The sequence below is a fragment of the Miniopterus schreibersii genome (genome assembly GCF_964146895.1).
Source record: "Miniopterus schreibersii genome assembly, chromosome: 11".
Lineage (NCBI taxonomy): Eukaryota > Metazoa > Chordata > Mammalia > Chiroptera > Miniopteridae > Miniopterus > Miniopterus schreibersii.
Window position 1 is genome coordinate 44,539,155 of NC_138111.1, and position 16,601 is coordinate 44,555,755.

Here is a 16,601-nt window from a genome sequence, read left to right on the forward strand (position 1 = left end):
GGTCCTCTCCACTGGGGGCCTTGACATGCTCCAGGGACAGCTGCAGGGGGCAGGGCTATGATCCTCATAAAAAGCCTCCACAGCTACCCCTGCTTTAGCTGAGGCATATGCCAGTGAAGTAGTGGAAACTTACTGGGGACCAGTTTACTCCTAGGTTACAAGACATGGCTCATCCTAGTAATTCTATTATTTGCAAATAACCAAGAGGAAAAAATAATTTCTATAAAGATATGAAAGGTAAGGAAAACCTAAATGCTCAGCAATACCAATTTAAGGATAATTATAACACTAGAGAAAAATACATAGCTATTGAAAATGACAAACAAGGAAACTACAAGCAAGTAAGAAATGTAGAATGAAAAAGCAAAACCCAAAATATTATCTACATACTGTTTATAGACCTATAAAAACACACGAGATAATCAGCTACACTGAGAGACTATGAGAATTGGTGCCACCAGGTGGCAGTTCCTACTCTCTCCCTAGCTCAGGTCTCCAGCCATTCAAGACACACCACAAAGCAAACGCACCGCAGAACATTTTCCCCTAAAGTCCCATGGTTCTAGCACGGGGGTCACAAACGCTTTCTGTAAAAGTCCAGACAGTAAGTATTTTAGGCTTTGAGTGTAGTCACAACTATGCAACTCTGTCATTGCAGTGTGAAAGCAGCCATAAACAATGCTAAAACAAATAAACGTGGCTGTGTTCCAATAAAACTTTATGAACAATGAAATCTAAATTTCATATAATTTTCACATCACTAAATATTTGTATTTTTAAATTTCTTTCCATCCATTTAAAAATGTAACAAGTGAAGACAGTTTGGCAGTCCTTAAAAAGTTAAACATGGAGTTACACACCAATTCCACCCCTAGCTATACACCCAAGGGAACTGAAAACACACTCATCCAACAGCTGATGAGTGGCTAAGCAAGCTTATCCATATAAAAGAGTAGTGATATTGGTATATGTGATATATCCATATAAAAGAATGTTATTTGACCATAAAAAGGAATGAAGTGCTGATACATGCTATAACGTAGATGAACCTTGAAACATGCTAACTGAAAGAAGCCAGGCATAAAGGGCCATATATTGTCTGATTCCATTTATATGAAATATTCAGAACAGGTAAATTGATAGAGACAGAAAGTAGATTAACGGTGGCCAGAGGCTGTGGGGAGGAAGGAGTGATGAGTGACTCCGGGTAATAAATGTTCTGGACTTAGATAGCGGTCATAGTTGCACTACCTTGTAAGCAAACTAAAACAAGTGAATTGTACACGATAAAGTGGTAAATTTTATAGTATATGAATTAAATCTCAATTTTAAAAAGTGTAGAGATTTAGCTCAGGAGCCATACAAAAACAGTGCAGCTGGATTTGCCAACCCAGTCCTAGCACCTAACACAGAAGATGGCTTTGGGCTTTACATACACACACACACACACACACACAAAGAGTCCACAAATTAGAACACAGTCAAAGGCAAAAACTTGAAAGAAGCTGAGCCAGGACTGGAAAAATTATTTGATAATAACTAAAGTTACAACAAATGGAAAGTCAAAGAACCACCAAATCCATAAAGTTATTATTTTGAAAGAAGACAAATTAAATAGACTGGGGGGTGGGGGGGTGGGGGTGGTAGTGAATATTATATAAAGCAGGACTTCTAAATACCAGTCCCCATTTTGTCTTGCCAAAATCCTTTTAAATTTAAATTAAGCTAATTTAGAAATGCATTTACTGCCACATTACCTGGAGGCACTAGCTGTATTAATTCAAACCTGGTTAGAAAGCCTAAAAAAGAAAAAATGAGATTTTAATACTTTAGAAAATTGCCAGAGTTTTTCATTAATTGCTAGGTTTAAAATTGCCATAACTTCCCATTTAATTCCCATTTAATTTGAGCAACACCATGGTTAGAGGCACCTAACCATTTTTGAATTCTCAACAGAGGAATTAAATGGGAATTAAATGTAATAATAATGTAACAACTATTACATTATTAATAACAAGTGTTATAACAGTAATGACTCGGGTATTTCTAGACCCAATAAATCAAAGGCATGGAGTAACACCTGAGTTATAAAAGCAGCAATTTCACCCCCTGAAAAGTATTGATAAAACAAATGCAGTATTTTCTCTCTTAAAAATATATTCATAACTGCTTACAGCTCTTTTTGAATTTGTCTAGTAGGTTTTCCAGTTTTTACCAGAAGGCCCCCATCCAACACATATATATTCATAAATCATTTCAATAATAATACTTTTCATTTTTAAAATCCAAAATATAAATGTTATCCATTAACCTATAAAAGTTTATCTTGCTTAAAATAGTATGCTATATGACTACAGAAGTGAGACATAAAATTCACATTTTTTCTATTTCCAGAGTTTAAAATATATTTAGAAATAGTGAGCCCATGTACAATGTTCAAAGACAAGAATAAAATTCAAATCTCAAAAGCAATTTAAAACATAAATTGTATAATAATAAAAAATCAATAAAGATAATTCCCACAAAATACTAAAATTGAAAACATTTTAAATAGACAACAATGGTAATTATGGTTAATAATACTGTATTATATATAGTCGACCCTTGAACAACATGAATTTGAACTGTGTGAGTCCACTTATACGTGGATTTTTTTCAATAAATTCAGTCAGCCCTTTGTATCTAGGGGTTTTGCATCGGCAGATTCAATCAACCATGGATGAAAAACAGTATTTTTGTATTCCCAACTGCGGTTTCCCAACCATGACCACAGATTGAAAATACCATCTTCCATCTGCATTCGATATTATCCTCGGATACAAAAGGCTGACTCTAGAGTCAAAAGTTACACTCGGATTTTCCACTCCCTCAATTGTATTTTAAAGTTGCCAAGAGAGTAGGTCTTTAATGTTCTCACCACAAAAAAAAAAAGATAATTATGTGAAGGGATGGAGGTGTCAGCTAACACTATGGTGATAATCATTTTGCAATTGATAAGCTGATCCTAAAATGGAAAATCATGGAAACCTAAAGAGCAAAAAAACGGTCTTGAAAAAGATCTAAGTTGGAAGACTCACACTTTCTGATTTCAAAACTTATTACAAAGCGACAATGATTCAGAGTGTGTGGTATCGGCCTCATAACAGGTATGTGTTTTAATGGAATAGAACTGAGAGCCCCAAATAAGCCCTCACATTTAGAGCCATTAATTTTCAACAAAGGTTGAAATTCAACAAAGGACTATTCAATGGGTGAAAAATACTCTGATCAGCAAGTGGTGCTGAGACAACTGGATATCCAGATGCGAAAGAATGAAGTTGAACCCCTACCTCATGCCATTTACAGAAATCAACTCAGTATGCATCATAGACCTAAATGTAAAACCTAAAACTATAAAACTCTTAGAAGAAACATAGACATAAATTTTTGTGACTTGACTTAGACAATGGTTTCTTAGTTATAACATTTAAAAGCACAAGTAACAAAAGGAAAATAGATAAAATAGAATTCATCAAAATAAAAAACTTCTGTGTTTCAAAGAACACCATCAAGAAAGTGAAAAGAATGGGAGGAAATATTTGTGAATCATACATGTCATATGGGACTTGTATACATAATATATAAAGAATTTACAACTCAATAATAAAAGGACAAATGCCCAATTAAAATATAGGCAAAAGACCTGAATAGATAATTCTCTAAATAAAATATACAAATGGCCAATACACAAATGGCACATGAAAAAATGCTCAACATAAGTTATCAGGGAAGTGCAAATCAAAACCACAATGAGATTCCACTTCACACCCACAAGGACGGCTACCAATCAAAAGGCCAGACAATAACAAACGCTGGTCAGGATGTGAAGGTATGGAACCCTCCTACGTTGCTAGTGGAGTGTAAGATGATGCAGCTGTTTTGGTAAACAGTCTGGAAGTTCCTCAAAAGATTAAACAAAGTTACCACATACCCAGCAATTTCACTCCTAGGTGTATACCCAAAAGAAATGAAAACATATGTCCACAAAAAATTTGTACACAAATATTCATTGCGGCATTATTCATTATAGTCACAAAATGAAAACAACCCAAATGGCCATCAACCGATGAATGGATAAATATGTGACATATCCATACAATGGAACATTATTTGGCCATAAAAATAAATGAAGTACTGACACATGCTATCTTGAAAACATCATGCTAAATAAAAGAAATCAGTCACAAAGGGACACATATTGCGTAATTTCATTTATATGAAATATCCGGAGTAAGCAAATCTAGAGACAGAAAAATTAACTAGTAGTTGCCTAGAGCTGGGAGAGATGAGGAAGAATGGGTGCAGGGCCTGGCTGGTGGCTCGGTTGGTTGAGAGTCATCCCATCCCACGCACCGGGAGGCTGCCAGTTCGATTCCCAGTCAGGGCACATGCCAAGATTTCCGGCTCGATCCCCATGGGAGTGTGCAGGAGGCAGATGTTTGTTTCTCATCAGTTTCAACCTCTCTCTCCCTCTCCCTTCCTCTCTCTGAAATCAATAAAAACATATTAAAAGTAAATAAAAAGAATAGGTATAGTGTTTCTTTCTGTGGTAATAAAAACGTCCTAAAATTTATTATGGTGATGGTTACACAACTCTGTGAATACACAAAAACCATTTAATTGTAAAAATTTAATAAACAAACAGAATGATACCTTCTAGTATATACCATCTATATCTAGAAAAGAGTTTGTAATTGAGTCAAAAACATGATTTAAATTTTACAGACTCTCTTGAATATTAATATAGATCAAACACGGAAGTATCACAACTTAGAAAACAGTAGAATTTTTTATCTGTGAATTACAGACAAACAATAGTCTTTCTTTTTTTTTAGAGAGTACCTACTTTCTAAAATGTCTGCTACAGCTCCAGGATCTATTGCTTTTTCGAATAACTGCAGGAAAAAAATGAGGAAAATACATTTTCAAAGTTTCATTAATATATACTTATAGAAATTATAGATTACATTCTTCTAAATAATTAACACATATCAAATCCAGCCATATAATATTTTAGGATTCAAGAGAAATACCTTTAACAGGTATGTGGTTAAAGTTCAACAGATGACTACAGAATAAATGAATGAGAATTAACAAAACAATATCTAAGTTAGCTGAATCTACCACATGCTCAAAATATCAACTTGACTTAGCCTTACAGTTTGTTGCTAAAAGTACAATTGTCATCAACCTCAAAGAGTCTTCAGTACCTAAAAAACATTATGCATACCACAGATATTCATAAAATCTTAACTGAATGAATGAGTTCTCTTGCTAAGGAACTGGTTGTGCTAAAGAAAAAACATAGAAATTCTATCTGTGTGTAACACACAAAAAAAGCTAAGTCCTAGTAGCTACACTCCCACAAAATTTAAAAATAACTAGAGAGAGGAAGAGCCTGATAACTTTTCAGTATATCATGAAGCACAAGAAAAACTGTGATAACCTGTCTAGCCATTGCCAAATCTGCATATTTCGTCCTTGAGATAAAAAGAGCCTGGGATAGGACTGAACTCTAGAACACTGTTTAAAAAAAAAAAAAAAAAAAAAGTTTTCAGCAGAGTTTGATTGCAGGCATTCATTAAAGTTCTGATTTAAATAGTGTCTGAACTTAAGCATGGTTAAACTCTACTTTTATTCCAAAGCCAGGTCTATTTTAACTACAAAAATGAGGCTGTCCCCTGTAATTTTTGTCTTACTGACTTGGATTTATCAAGCAAATATGGGTGGTTTTTTTCCTAAACTATTTCAGTAATTACATCCCCTCACTTCATCCATGTCTAAGGATTTTCTCAAGTATGATTTTAGGGAGTAAATGACCAACATGAACCGCTTAAACACAATGGCTCACACATTTCTAGGAGTAATTTCTTGTTTATCCAAATGCTTTAGAACACTCAATTCTGAGTTACACAGAAGGTCCAAGGAGAAAAGATTTTTGTTACTTGTTGCAAGTATTTGCATTTAGAGAATGGAATAGACACAACAAATACTTGCTGCAAAAGAATGGAACAGATACAGCCAAAGCTGGAGCAAACAGGAGGAAAGCTGGAATATGAACCCAAACAGCTCACACAAGAGGGCAATTTCCAAAATTTAAAATAAAGCATTTATGAACAACTATAGCCACCAAGCTGGACAACCTGGATGAAATCAACAAATTCCTAGAAAAATGCAACCTTCCAAAACTCAATCAGGAAGAGTCAGAAAACCTGAATAGGCCAATAACTGCTGATGAAGTTGAAGCAGTAATCAAAGGGCTCCCAGCACACAAAAGCCCTGGCCCCAGATGGCTTCACAGGGGAGTTTTACCAAACATTCAAAGAAGAATTCACACCAACCCTCCTCAAACTATTTCAAAAAATCCAAGAGGAAGGAACACTTCCAAACTCTTTTTACGAGGCCAGCATTAGCCTAATTCCAAAACCAGATATAGACACTCAAAAGAGAATTACAGGCCAATATCCTTGATGAACATAGGTGCTAAAATCCTCAACAAAATATTAGCAAATCAGATCCAACAACATATTAAAAAGATCATACATCATGATCAAGTGGAAATTATTCCAAGGATGCAAGGATGGTACAATATTCATGAATCAATAAATGTGATACATCACATAAACAGATTGAAAGACAAAAATCACATGATCATATCAATAGATGCAGAAAAAGCATTTGATAAAATCCAACACCCATTTTGATAAAAATTCTCAGCAAAGTGGGAATAGAGGGATCATATCTCAACATAATAAAGGCCATATATGACAAACCTACAGCCAACATCATACTCAATGGGCAAAAACTAAAACCATTTCCCCTAAGAACAGGAACAAGATGGGGGTGTCCACTTTTACTATTCTTATTCAACATAGTACTGGAAGCCCTAGCCACAGTGAAGAAACAAGAAGAAAATATAAAAGGTATCCAAATGGGAAAGGAGGAAGTAAAACTGTCATTATTTGCAGATGACATGATATTGTACATAGAAAATCCTAAAGACTCCACCAAAAACTACTAGACTTAATAAATGAATTTGGCAAGGTAGCAGGATACAAAATTAACACCCAGAAATCTATGGCATTTTTGTACACCAATAATGTACTCTCAGAAAAAGAAACTAAGAAAACAATCCCACTTACCACTGCAACAAAAAAATTAAAATACTTAGGAATAAACTTAACCAAGGAGGTAAAAGACCTGTACTTGGAAAACTATAGGACGTTGCAAAAAGAGATAGAGGAAGATAAAAGCAAGTGGAAGAATATATTGTGTTCATTGATTGGAAGAATTAACATCATTAAAATGACCATAATACCCAAACCAATCTATAAATTCAATGCAATACCTATTAAAATACCAAGAGCATATTTCACAGATCTAGAATAAACACTTTGAAAATGTATATGGAACCAAAAAAGACCCCGAATAGCCACGGCAATCTTGAGAAAGAAGAACAAAGTTGGAGGGATCACAATTCCAGATATCAAGTTATACTACAAAGCACTGTAATCAAAACAGCCTGGTACTGGCACAAGAACAGACATATCAATCAGTGGAACAGAACAGAGAACCCTGAAACAGACCCACGCCATTACGCTCAATTAATATGTGACGAAGGAGGCAAGACATATAATGGAGTAAAGACAGTCTCTTCAGTAAATGGTGATGAGAAAATTGGACAGATACATGCAAAAAAGTGGAACTAGACCACCAACTTACACCATACACAAAAATAAACTCAAAATGGATAAAAGACCTAAATGTAAGACATGAAACCATAAGAATCCTAGAAGAAAATGTAGGCAGCAAAATCTCAGACATCTCTCGTAGCAATACGTTTGCCAATACATCTCCTAGGGCAAGAGAAACAAAGGAGAAAATAAATAAATGGAACTACATCAAAATAAAAAGCTTCTGCACAGCAAAAGAAACCATCAACAAAATGAAAAGGGAGCCCACTGTATGGGAGAACATATTTGCCAATGACATATCTAATAAAGGGTTAATATCCAAAATATATAAGGAACTCATACAACTTAACAAAAGGAATACAAACAATCCAATTAATAAATGGGCAAAGGACCTAAGTAGATACTTCTCCTAAGAGGACATACAGATGGCCAAGAGACATATGAAAAAATGCTCAAAGTCACTAATCATCAGAGAGATGCAAATTAAAATGACAAAGAGATATCACCTCACACCTGTCAGAATGGCTGCCATCAACATATCAACAAACAACAAGTGCTGGCGAGCCTGTGCAGAAAGCAGAACCCTGCTACACTGCTGGTGGGAATGCAGACTGGGGCAGCCACTGTGGAAAACAGTATGAAGGTTCCTCAAAAAATAAAAATTAAACTGCCCCATTTGACCCAGTGATCCCACTTCTAGGAATATATTCTAAGAAGCCTGAAACACCAATCAGAAAGAACTTATGCACCCCTATGCTCACAGCAGCGCAATTTACAACAGCTAAGATCTGGAAACAGCCCAAGTGCCCATCAGTAGATGAGTGGATAAAACAGCTGTGGGACATTTACACCATGGAGTACTGTGCAGCTGTAAAGCAGAAGGATCTCTTACCCTTTGAAACTGCATGAAGGGACCTGGAGAGTATTATGCTAAGCGAAATAAGCCAGTCAGAGAAAGACAAGTACCACATGATCTCACCCATATGTGGAATCTAATAAACAAAATAAACTGATGAACAAAATAGATCAAGAGACATAGAAGCATGGAACAGACTGAGGGATCTCAGAGGGAAGGTGGGGGTGGGGGTGGGGGATGGGTGGGGAGAGATTAATCAAAGAACTTATATGTTTATATGCATAACTCATGGACACAGACATTGGTATGAGGAAGGCCTGGAGGTAGGGTGGATGGGAGCAATGGGGGTAAAAAAAGGGACATCTGTAATACTTTCAACAATAAAGATAAATTAAAAATAAAATAAAGCATTTAAAAAATAAAACACTTATGTAATTGAATTTTGTAAAATGAAAAATATTCCATGGTATTTCTGACTAGTAATCTCATATGCACAGCTTTGCAAAAGAGCAGTAGTGGGATCGAGAATGTGATTCTGAAACTCACTCTCCTCTTCTATTAAGTCAAGGAGGTTGGACTAAATAACCTTCAAAGTCATTTACAAATTTATCATTCTGTGCTTCTATAATTTTGTATCCTTGAGTTTCTTTAAAAAAATTTTTTTGTAATCTTCTATAGAAGCAAACAAAATTGAGAAAATAAGAAATTGGGGGGGGAATAGACTGGATTTCTACCACCCACTTTTTACCACTACCAACATCTAAATGGTAGAAGTAGACTCCTTTGGATTCTAACTATATGTTCCAAGGTAATATACACTTGTTCCTCTTCTCTCTCATCCAACCAGTTTGGTAGACTTTATTTAAATTAATATTATAATTTATAAAAATATTACATGCAGCTCCAGTCCTTTAGGCAATCAATCCTCATCTGCTCACCCATTCAAAACAGGTCATTTTCTGGGCACCGCCATTCACACCTTTACAAGTGATGGGCTCTACCTGAAGCCTTCCCACACTCACCCTCTTCCCGCAAAGAACCACCTCAGTGATATTATTTGGGGCAAATTCACCAGATTCATCAAGGTTCCAGGAATCAGACTGATTCCATCTCCAAATTCCAAAACAAAAACTTCAAAGAACTGTGATTGTACAGTAATAAAATTAATATTTCAAAGTGGGAAGATTGGTCATGTTTTGACTATTTATATCATACTTATAAATAAACCAGGTATCACCTAAGAAAACCCAGTTAAGTCTGAGGATCCTTTTTGTTTTGTTGTGGGATTTCAGATACAGGATTTAACTAATTTGGTTATAATTTTTATTATTATTATTTTAGTTAAAAAACGTTTGTTTCTAAGGTCCGCTAGTTTGTTGATTATCCCTGTCATAAATGTAATGCAATTGCCTCTAACATCTCCAAGATCATTCAGAAAAGGCTCTCTCTGCTCCAGTTAGAAAATGCCATGGGAGTTCCCAGAATAGAAAACATCATTGACCAGGGTGTTTAGCACTAGATTGACAGAACTTGGATCAGACCTGGGCTGCAAAAGCAAATCTTCCAACTACGGTTCTGTACTGTGCTCCGGTGCCTTCAAGTAATTTTTTAAAAGGAAATTTACAAAATAACCACAGGAACCGTGTTCTTTATAAGAACCACTAAAGGATCTTCAGGTAGCAAAATTTAAATTTCTCTATTTAGCAGTGAGAAAGTCAAGATCACCTTTTTAAATCTCATTCTCTGCTGAATCGTAATAGGGAACACGGAGGGAAAGCTGTCTGTCTCCAGGTACTGGTTCAGGAGGTAAACCCCAAGGTACACATCTTGCTTGTCAGGAAGGAACACCCCTGGGCAGGAAATCTTAAAAACAAGGAAAACAAAAACAAAAACAAAAACAAGGAGAACAGGGTTGGTGGGTTGGTTTGTTTTTAAAAGGGCTCTATTTTCTCTAACCAACCGCAGTGACAACCCCCCCGCCCCCCGCAGCCCCTCCGCGGACCCCCCACCACACTGCCCCGCGGCGCCCCGCTGGAACTCCCACCCCCCGCCTCCGCCAGGTGTCACAATCGTCCTCTCGCGGGCTCCTCTCCCCGCCCCCAGGAGGGCGGTGCGGAAGCGGAAGAGGCTGCGGGGCCGCGAGCTGCGGGTAGGCCGTGCGGTTCTGGGGTCCGGGCCGCCCGCCGCGATGCCGAGCCCCCGGAGGAACGCGGAGGGACGGCCGCTGGGCGCCTCCGCCTCGAGCAGCAGCAGCAGCCCCGGCAGCCCGGCCCACGGCGGCGGCGGCAGCAGCGGCGGCAGCGGCAGCAGCAGCGGCGGCAGCAGGTTCGAGTTCCAGTCCCTGCTCGGCGGCCGCGCGTCGGGCGCGGACCCCGCCTGCGCCCGGCTCCGCTTGTCGGAGAGCCCGGTGCACCGCCGCGGCTCCTTCCCGCTGGCGGGAGCCGCCCCGTCGCAGGCGCCGCCGGCCCCCCTGCCCGAGGAGGCCCGCATGGACCTGAACCCGTCCTTCCTGGGCATCGCCCTGCGCTCCCTGCTGGCCATCGACCTGTGGCTGTCCAAGAAGCTGGGGGTGTGCGCGGGGGAGAGCTCGTCCTGGGGCAGCGTGCGGCCCCTCATGAAGCTGCTGGAGATCTCCGGGCACGGCATCCCTTGGCTGCTGGGCACCCTCTACTGCCTGTGCAGGAGCGACAGCTGGGCCGGGCGCGAGGTGCTGATGAACCTGCTCTTCGCCCTGCTTTTGGACCTGCTGCTGGTGGCCCTGCTGAAGGGGCTGGTCCGCAGGCGTCGCCCGGCCCACAACCAGATGGACATGTTTGTCACCCTCTCTGTGGACAAGTACTCCTTCCCTTCGGGCCATGCCACCAGGGCTGCCCTGGTGTCGAGGTTCATCTTGAACCACCTGGTGCTGGCTATTCCACTGAGGGTGCTGGTGGTGCTGTGGGCCTTCATCCTGGGCCTCTCCAGGGTCATGCTGGGGCGTCACAATGTCACCGATGTGGCTTTTGGCTTTTTAATGGGCTACATGCAGTATAGCATCGTGGACTACTGCTGGCTCTCACTGCACAATGCTCCAGTCCTCTTTGTACTGTGGAACCAACAGTGACATCATCTCATTCATTATGGCACCGGGAGATCTAAAGGTTTCCACATGGGATCATGCCGACATAAACCAGCAGCCATCCTGCTTGACATAAACCAGCAGCCATCCGCTTGTCCCTCTTAGGACATTTTAGGCTTCCTTTGGGATTATCAGATGTCCTACCATCTTGATGGGTTGCTAGGCTGTAGTACATGCTGGCCATTACTGATCACAACCATATTACAGAAAGAAAAAAAAATTCCCTCTATTATACATCCAACAACTGTTTTTATCTCTAGGACAACTGTAAAGAAACCAAGCTGGGTTGATTATAATGTTGCAGTTTTGTAAAAGTTAACTTCAGAAAAACTGTGTTTTGTAGTCATCCTATAAGTCAACATATCACTTGTAGACTGAACTTTGAAAAAGACTTGTAGACTGAACTTTGAAAAAGAAACAGGATCTTTATTCTGTAAATATACATGCAGATAAACTGCATACTAATCCTAGTTCTTGGTTATTTAAGAATCTAAGACATAGGTTTTTCTAGTTTATTCCCTGAAGATCTGTTGCCACAGCTGGGGAGATTTCCTCTTAATCTTGATTTTCTTGGTAAGCATTTTTAGTTTATTGTCTCTTCCACCTTTGCAGATTGGGTAGTGAGAAGAGAGATTATAGTACATATCTTTCTTTCCTTTACCTCCTCAAAAGATCTTAAATTTACATTTACTTCCCACTACTCTAATATTGTCTTTTAGCATTCAGAGAACAAGCCAAGAACTTACTTGAAGAAGAAACACTTAAAGATGGGCACATCTATAGTCAGCATAAAAAAGGGTAGAATAGGTCAATGGCCTCATGTCAAAAAACTAAGCTGCTGAGGAGGTCAGAGGAACTGAAAGTTTAGGGGTAGGGTAACCACATACTATGTTGATGGACCAGTATGGCAAGAGATGGGGTCCTGTTGCCTGTCATCTCTACTGAATAAAGAAAAATGCTCCTCCTCTACTGAGGTAATAAAATGGGAAAGTAATGTGATTCTTTGCAATGCAAAAGCGTAAGCTTTTTCATATATACCACAAGGATGACCTTGTGTATTACTGTTTTTCATATTGAATTCTGTTTCCCCGTATATAGCATATTTTAGGTAACAGTATTTAATTTGAAATTAATCAGGGGAGTCTGCTGCTATACCAGGTACAAGGTACAACTACTAAATTTCCATTTCCATTGACCTTTACATTTAAAGCAGTTTATTCATGGTGCCTCCCCAAATCACAAGACCAAAGGCCACCAAATGTAGGGTGGACTCTGCTCTTTATTCTTTGACCAGGAAAGACTGAAAGGGTTTATGTGCTTTAGTGCTTCTCTACCTGAAAATAAGAACTTTTAAATTAACTGTGGAACTGGTGGTGTCTTCAGATAATTTTAATGACCAGTTATTTTGACTTTTATAAATAGAATGTATTATGGCCTTTGATTTGTCATATTAGACGTGCACATAGGAATCTGGAGAATGACTGTGACAAATAGGCTCTGATTGGGTGGAAACATAAACTTTCTGAGTGTGAGAGGCACACTGAAAGAGGAACAGCTACTTTTCGAAACAAAATAAAATCATTTGCATTCCCCAAACTTTCTGAACACAGACTACCTCTTTACTTGCTGAATAACACAAACTGAAGCTGTAAGTGGTTTGCTTTATCATTTAATCTTAAAGAGATCCTTTATATTAATGGCAGCAATATTCAGGCCAGATATTTGGAAGCATAACGTTTCCTCTTACAGTGTCCACAAGTCTGAATATTGGAGGCTCAAAATTAGGCTTACCTTCTGGGTTTGTGGTTATACTTCTGGAATTCCCTTAGTTCCTGGGGCCTAGTTTGCTGGCTTTAAAGCACAGATTAGTTCACCCTGTTTTTGGAGTATCCTAAGTACTGTAGAGTTGAAAACTGATTTCACTGTTAATTACTGTATACTGAGGAATGCCTTTTAAAAATAAAATTAACCAATAATGTTGGATGAAATGAGATGAAAACTTGTTTAATTTCTGCCTTGCTGGAGGAAGACTGATTTATCACTCTGCCTCTCATGAATTCCTCCACATTACTGTACCCGTTGAGAGCTCTCAATTGATACAGCACAGTTGATACAGCCTATTTGCTGTCAAAGTGGGACAAATCCTGGAAATTCTGCTATTTTGTAGCTGCATGAATGATAAAACACTGCATTTATCACTTGGATAGAGGCTAACCAGATTTTCCATAGTCATAACCTGTTTAGCATTTTTGCTTGTAATCATGGCCAGGAGAGAAGGCCCTACAGTTTGTAGGCAAAGCTTCGTGACAGCCTGACACTACAGATGGAAGGATTGGAAAGTGGAAACTAAAATACGAAGAACGACTGACCCCAAACAGGAACAATGGAGTCACTGCCACAGCATCTCACTTAAGCAAGATTCAGTGGGTAATTCAGTTGTTGATTGACTGACTTCCCTTTTGGATTAGCCATTTCTAGGGGAAATAGCGTAGAAAAATATTTGATTGGTTCGTAGAGGTGAAAAATTATCAGGAAATGATGAGGCTTTTTTAAGTAAAATTATAATCTGGTTATTTAAAGGAGAGGGTTTTTAAACCTTTCGCAAATCTTTATCCTGGAAAATAAAATCCTTGGATTTAATGCAGGGTTATTTTAAAAGAACAGAAAAATTCAGGATAAAGCTAAGAAAGAAGATGGCTTTAAGGGGAGGAAAAGTGGGAAGAGGCTGAGCTGGATTAAAGGTTAGGAAGTCAGGGAAGACCAGTGTAGAAAACCTTAGGGACAGAGGTACTGTTTGTTCCAAAAGATAATGATGTTTGTGTGGTGAGGTGGGAGGGGGAAGTGAAAACGACCTGGGGCCATTTAAGAACCTGGGGAAAGAGTCTGATTTGGGGGCAAGGAGGGAGAAGTTCGTGGTTCTCTTACCGCCCGGATCTGCAGCTCCACCACCACCTCCAGAGGCATCGTTCCCTGCGTGGGCGAAAGGACCGGAATGACAAGATCCTTTTGTGCTGAGCCTTGGACCGGTCTTTCTTAGTTTAGCTCAATCCCTAGGGCAAACGTCCCCAGCAGCTTCCCCAGCCCCCACCCCCTCCTACCCCCATCTGTTCCCCAGCGCCCGGGTCCCTCCCACCCGGACGGGTCTCACAAAACTGGAGCTGGAACTAAAGCTTCCAGAAGGCGGAAGCGTCGCGTTGCCATGGAAACTCAAACGCTCAGCCTTCCGCCCTGGAACACCCGCGAGGTCCACGGCGCAGGCGTGCTCGTGTCTCCCGCGCTCCGCTGGGAAAGCGCGGCGCCGACGTGGGTTTGCCCGGCTGCTCTGGGGCTAGAGGGTGCCGGGGACAGAGGCGGTCGCCAGAGCGAGATGCTAAGAGCCCGAGTTTTCCTTTAAACCCAATGTTTATAGTATCCATCTAAAATGGAATGTGACGATAGCTCCGTTATAATTTAAGCGCTACCCATTTTTAGTAGCTATATGACCTATCCCCCCCCTTCCCCCCGCTCAAGCTCTGGCATTTCTGTAACAATTCGGTTAATACAGTAGTCTGTCCCTAAAGGTACTCTCTTGCTTATGAAATGTTATGTCCTCATGTTTGGTTTGGAAAACATAGCCCTGTCAAGAGGTTAAACGTGTGCACTTTAGAAATGTAAGGATGCTCTTTAAAGAGGTTTAAAGGTTAGGTATCCCGCTTTGGCCACAACTGAAATTGTCGCTCTCGCTTTTGGGGGTTTAGTTAACCTAAGGCAAGCAATGAATGACATTATCTCCCAATGGGTAGTTACTGTTTTTGTTGCCAAAAACAGGTTGACACTGCAAAAACCGTCAGAGGTGGCAGACAGGGCAAGAGTTCTTAACCTGTAGGGAAAATTGCACCCCCCACCCCCAGTATTTAACAGATAAGAATGAAGGAAGGGAGGGGAGAGGGGCTGTTTCTAGCCAATCGGAAAAATCTGTTAGGGCCAATGCTGACTCTTTAAAAAAATGTAATTGTGATGAGTTATTTATTACTAACGTTTTGTATTGGAGATTTATGTAATTGCAAAATGCAAGTGCAGAAAGATGTCCTGAAACAAAAAGTAGGTATTCATATGGTGGTTGGAGTTCCTTTCCCTGGAAGGGAAAAACAGTATGATAAAGAAGGGTATGTTGTGTCCTTAACCAGTCCTTGGTGCTCTGTCTACGTACCAAGAGGTACACCAATGGGTGCTTGGCTCCCCTCAGTAGAGCACTGATTTGTCGGATCATAACAGCTTGCTGGCACTCAAACTAGTTTTCCTCACTGCTCGTCCCTGTCAGCGTTGACAGGGCTCCGGCTCTCGGGGCTCCCTGCATCAGCCCCCCAGTCGTCCAGCCCCTGGAATCCGAAGTTCCCTTTGCCACGAGGTCAGACAATGTGAGAGTAAGATTTTCCTGTTTTCTGTGCAGCAGCTTTTTTCCAGACCTGTGTTTAAGTTCTTAAAAGTTGAATCCTATTTTGATGTGGGATTTATATCACAATAGGGACTCAGCCTAAAGTGATCCTTTGGAGTTTTCCAAGGCTACTCCACTAGGAAGATCTAGATCTGGAGTTTAGATCTGGAGGCCTGAGAGATGCTTGAAGATAAGGGAAGGGTCAGGAAGGCATGTAAATATCCCCACCTGACACAGTCTTTTCTAGATTTTCTGTCTAGCTGCTGCCTCCATGTCCCTTTCTTCCTGACCAGACCTCTTCTGTACAAGTATAGTGATATATGAGGAATGGGCCTGTGTTGACCCTTACAAGTGAGTCACCACCAACACCAAAGCTAAGACATCAAGGAGAGTGACAATCAAAACCGATGAATAAATAAGTGACCAGAGACATAATGGGAGGAATCAATCTTTATTGAGAACCGACAAAGTTCTAGGCAC

The 16,601-nt window shown here is 39.9% G+C and overlaps 2 protein-coding genes across 4 annotated transcripts in view; one reads left to right on the forward strand and one right to left on the reverse strand.

Moving 5' to 3' along the window:
- The window catches only part of SPATA6L (spermatogenesis associated 6 like), a 40,071-nt gene extending 25,161 nt beyond the window's left edge, over positions 1 to 14,910 (reverse strand). The window contains exons 1-5 of one of the 3 annotated variants that reach the window (XM_081151488.1): positions 14,856 to 14,910; positions 14,633 to 14,677; positions 10,315 to 10,452; positions 4,886 to 4,934; positions 1,758 to 1,799 (exon numbers count right to left, since the gene is read on the reverse strand). In XM_081151488.1, the coding sequence (XP_081007614.1) occupies positions 1,758 to 1,799; positions 4,886 to 4,934; positions 10,315 to 10,452; positions 14,633 to 14,671 (268 nt within the window). In that variant the 5' untranslated portion in view covers positions 14,672 to 14,677; positions 14,856 to 14,910. Of the gene's footprint in view, positions 1 to 1,757; positions 1,800 to 4,885; positions 4,935 to 10,314; positions 10,453 to 14,632; positions 14,775 to 14,855 lie in introns of those variants that run through there. The other 2 variants (XM_081151489.1, XM_081151490.1) reach the window with 2 other exon arrangements.
- Positions 10,692 to 13,686, forward strand: PLPP6 (phospholipid phosphatase 6). The gene has a single exon (XM_081151491.1). The coding sequence runs from the start codon at positions 10,778 to 10,780 to the stop codon at positions 11,690 to 11,692; it is 915 nt and encodes a 304-aa protein (XP_081007617.1). The 5' UTR covers positions 10,692 to 10,777; the 3' UTR covers positions 11,693 to 13,686.
- Positions 14,911 to 16,601: the final 1,691 nt, after the last annotated feature.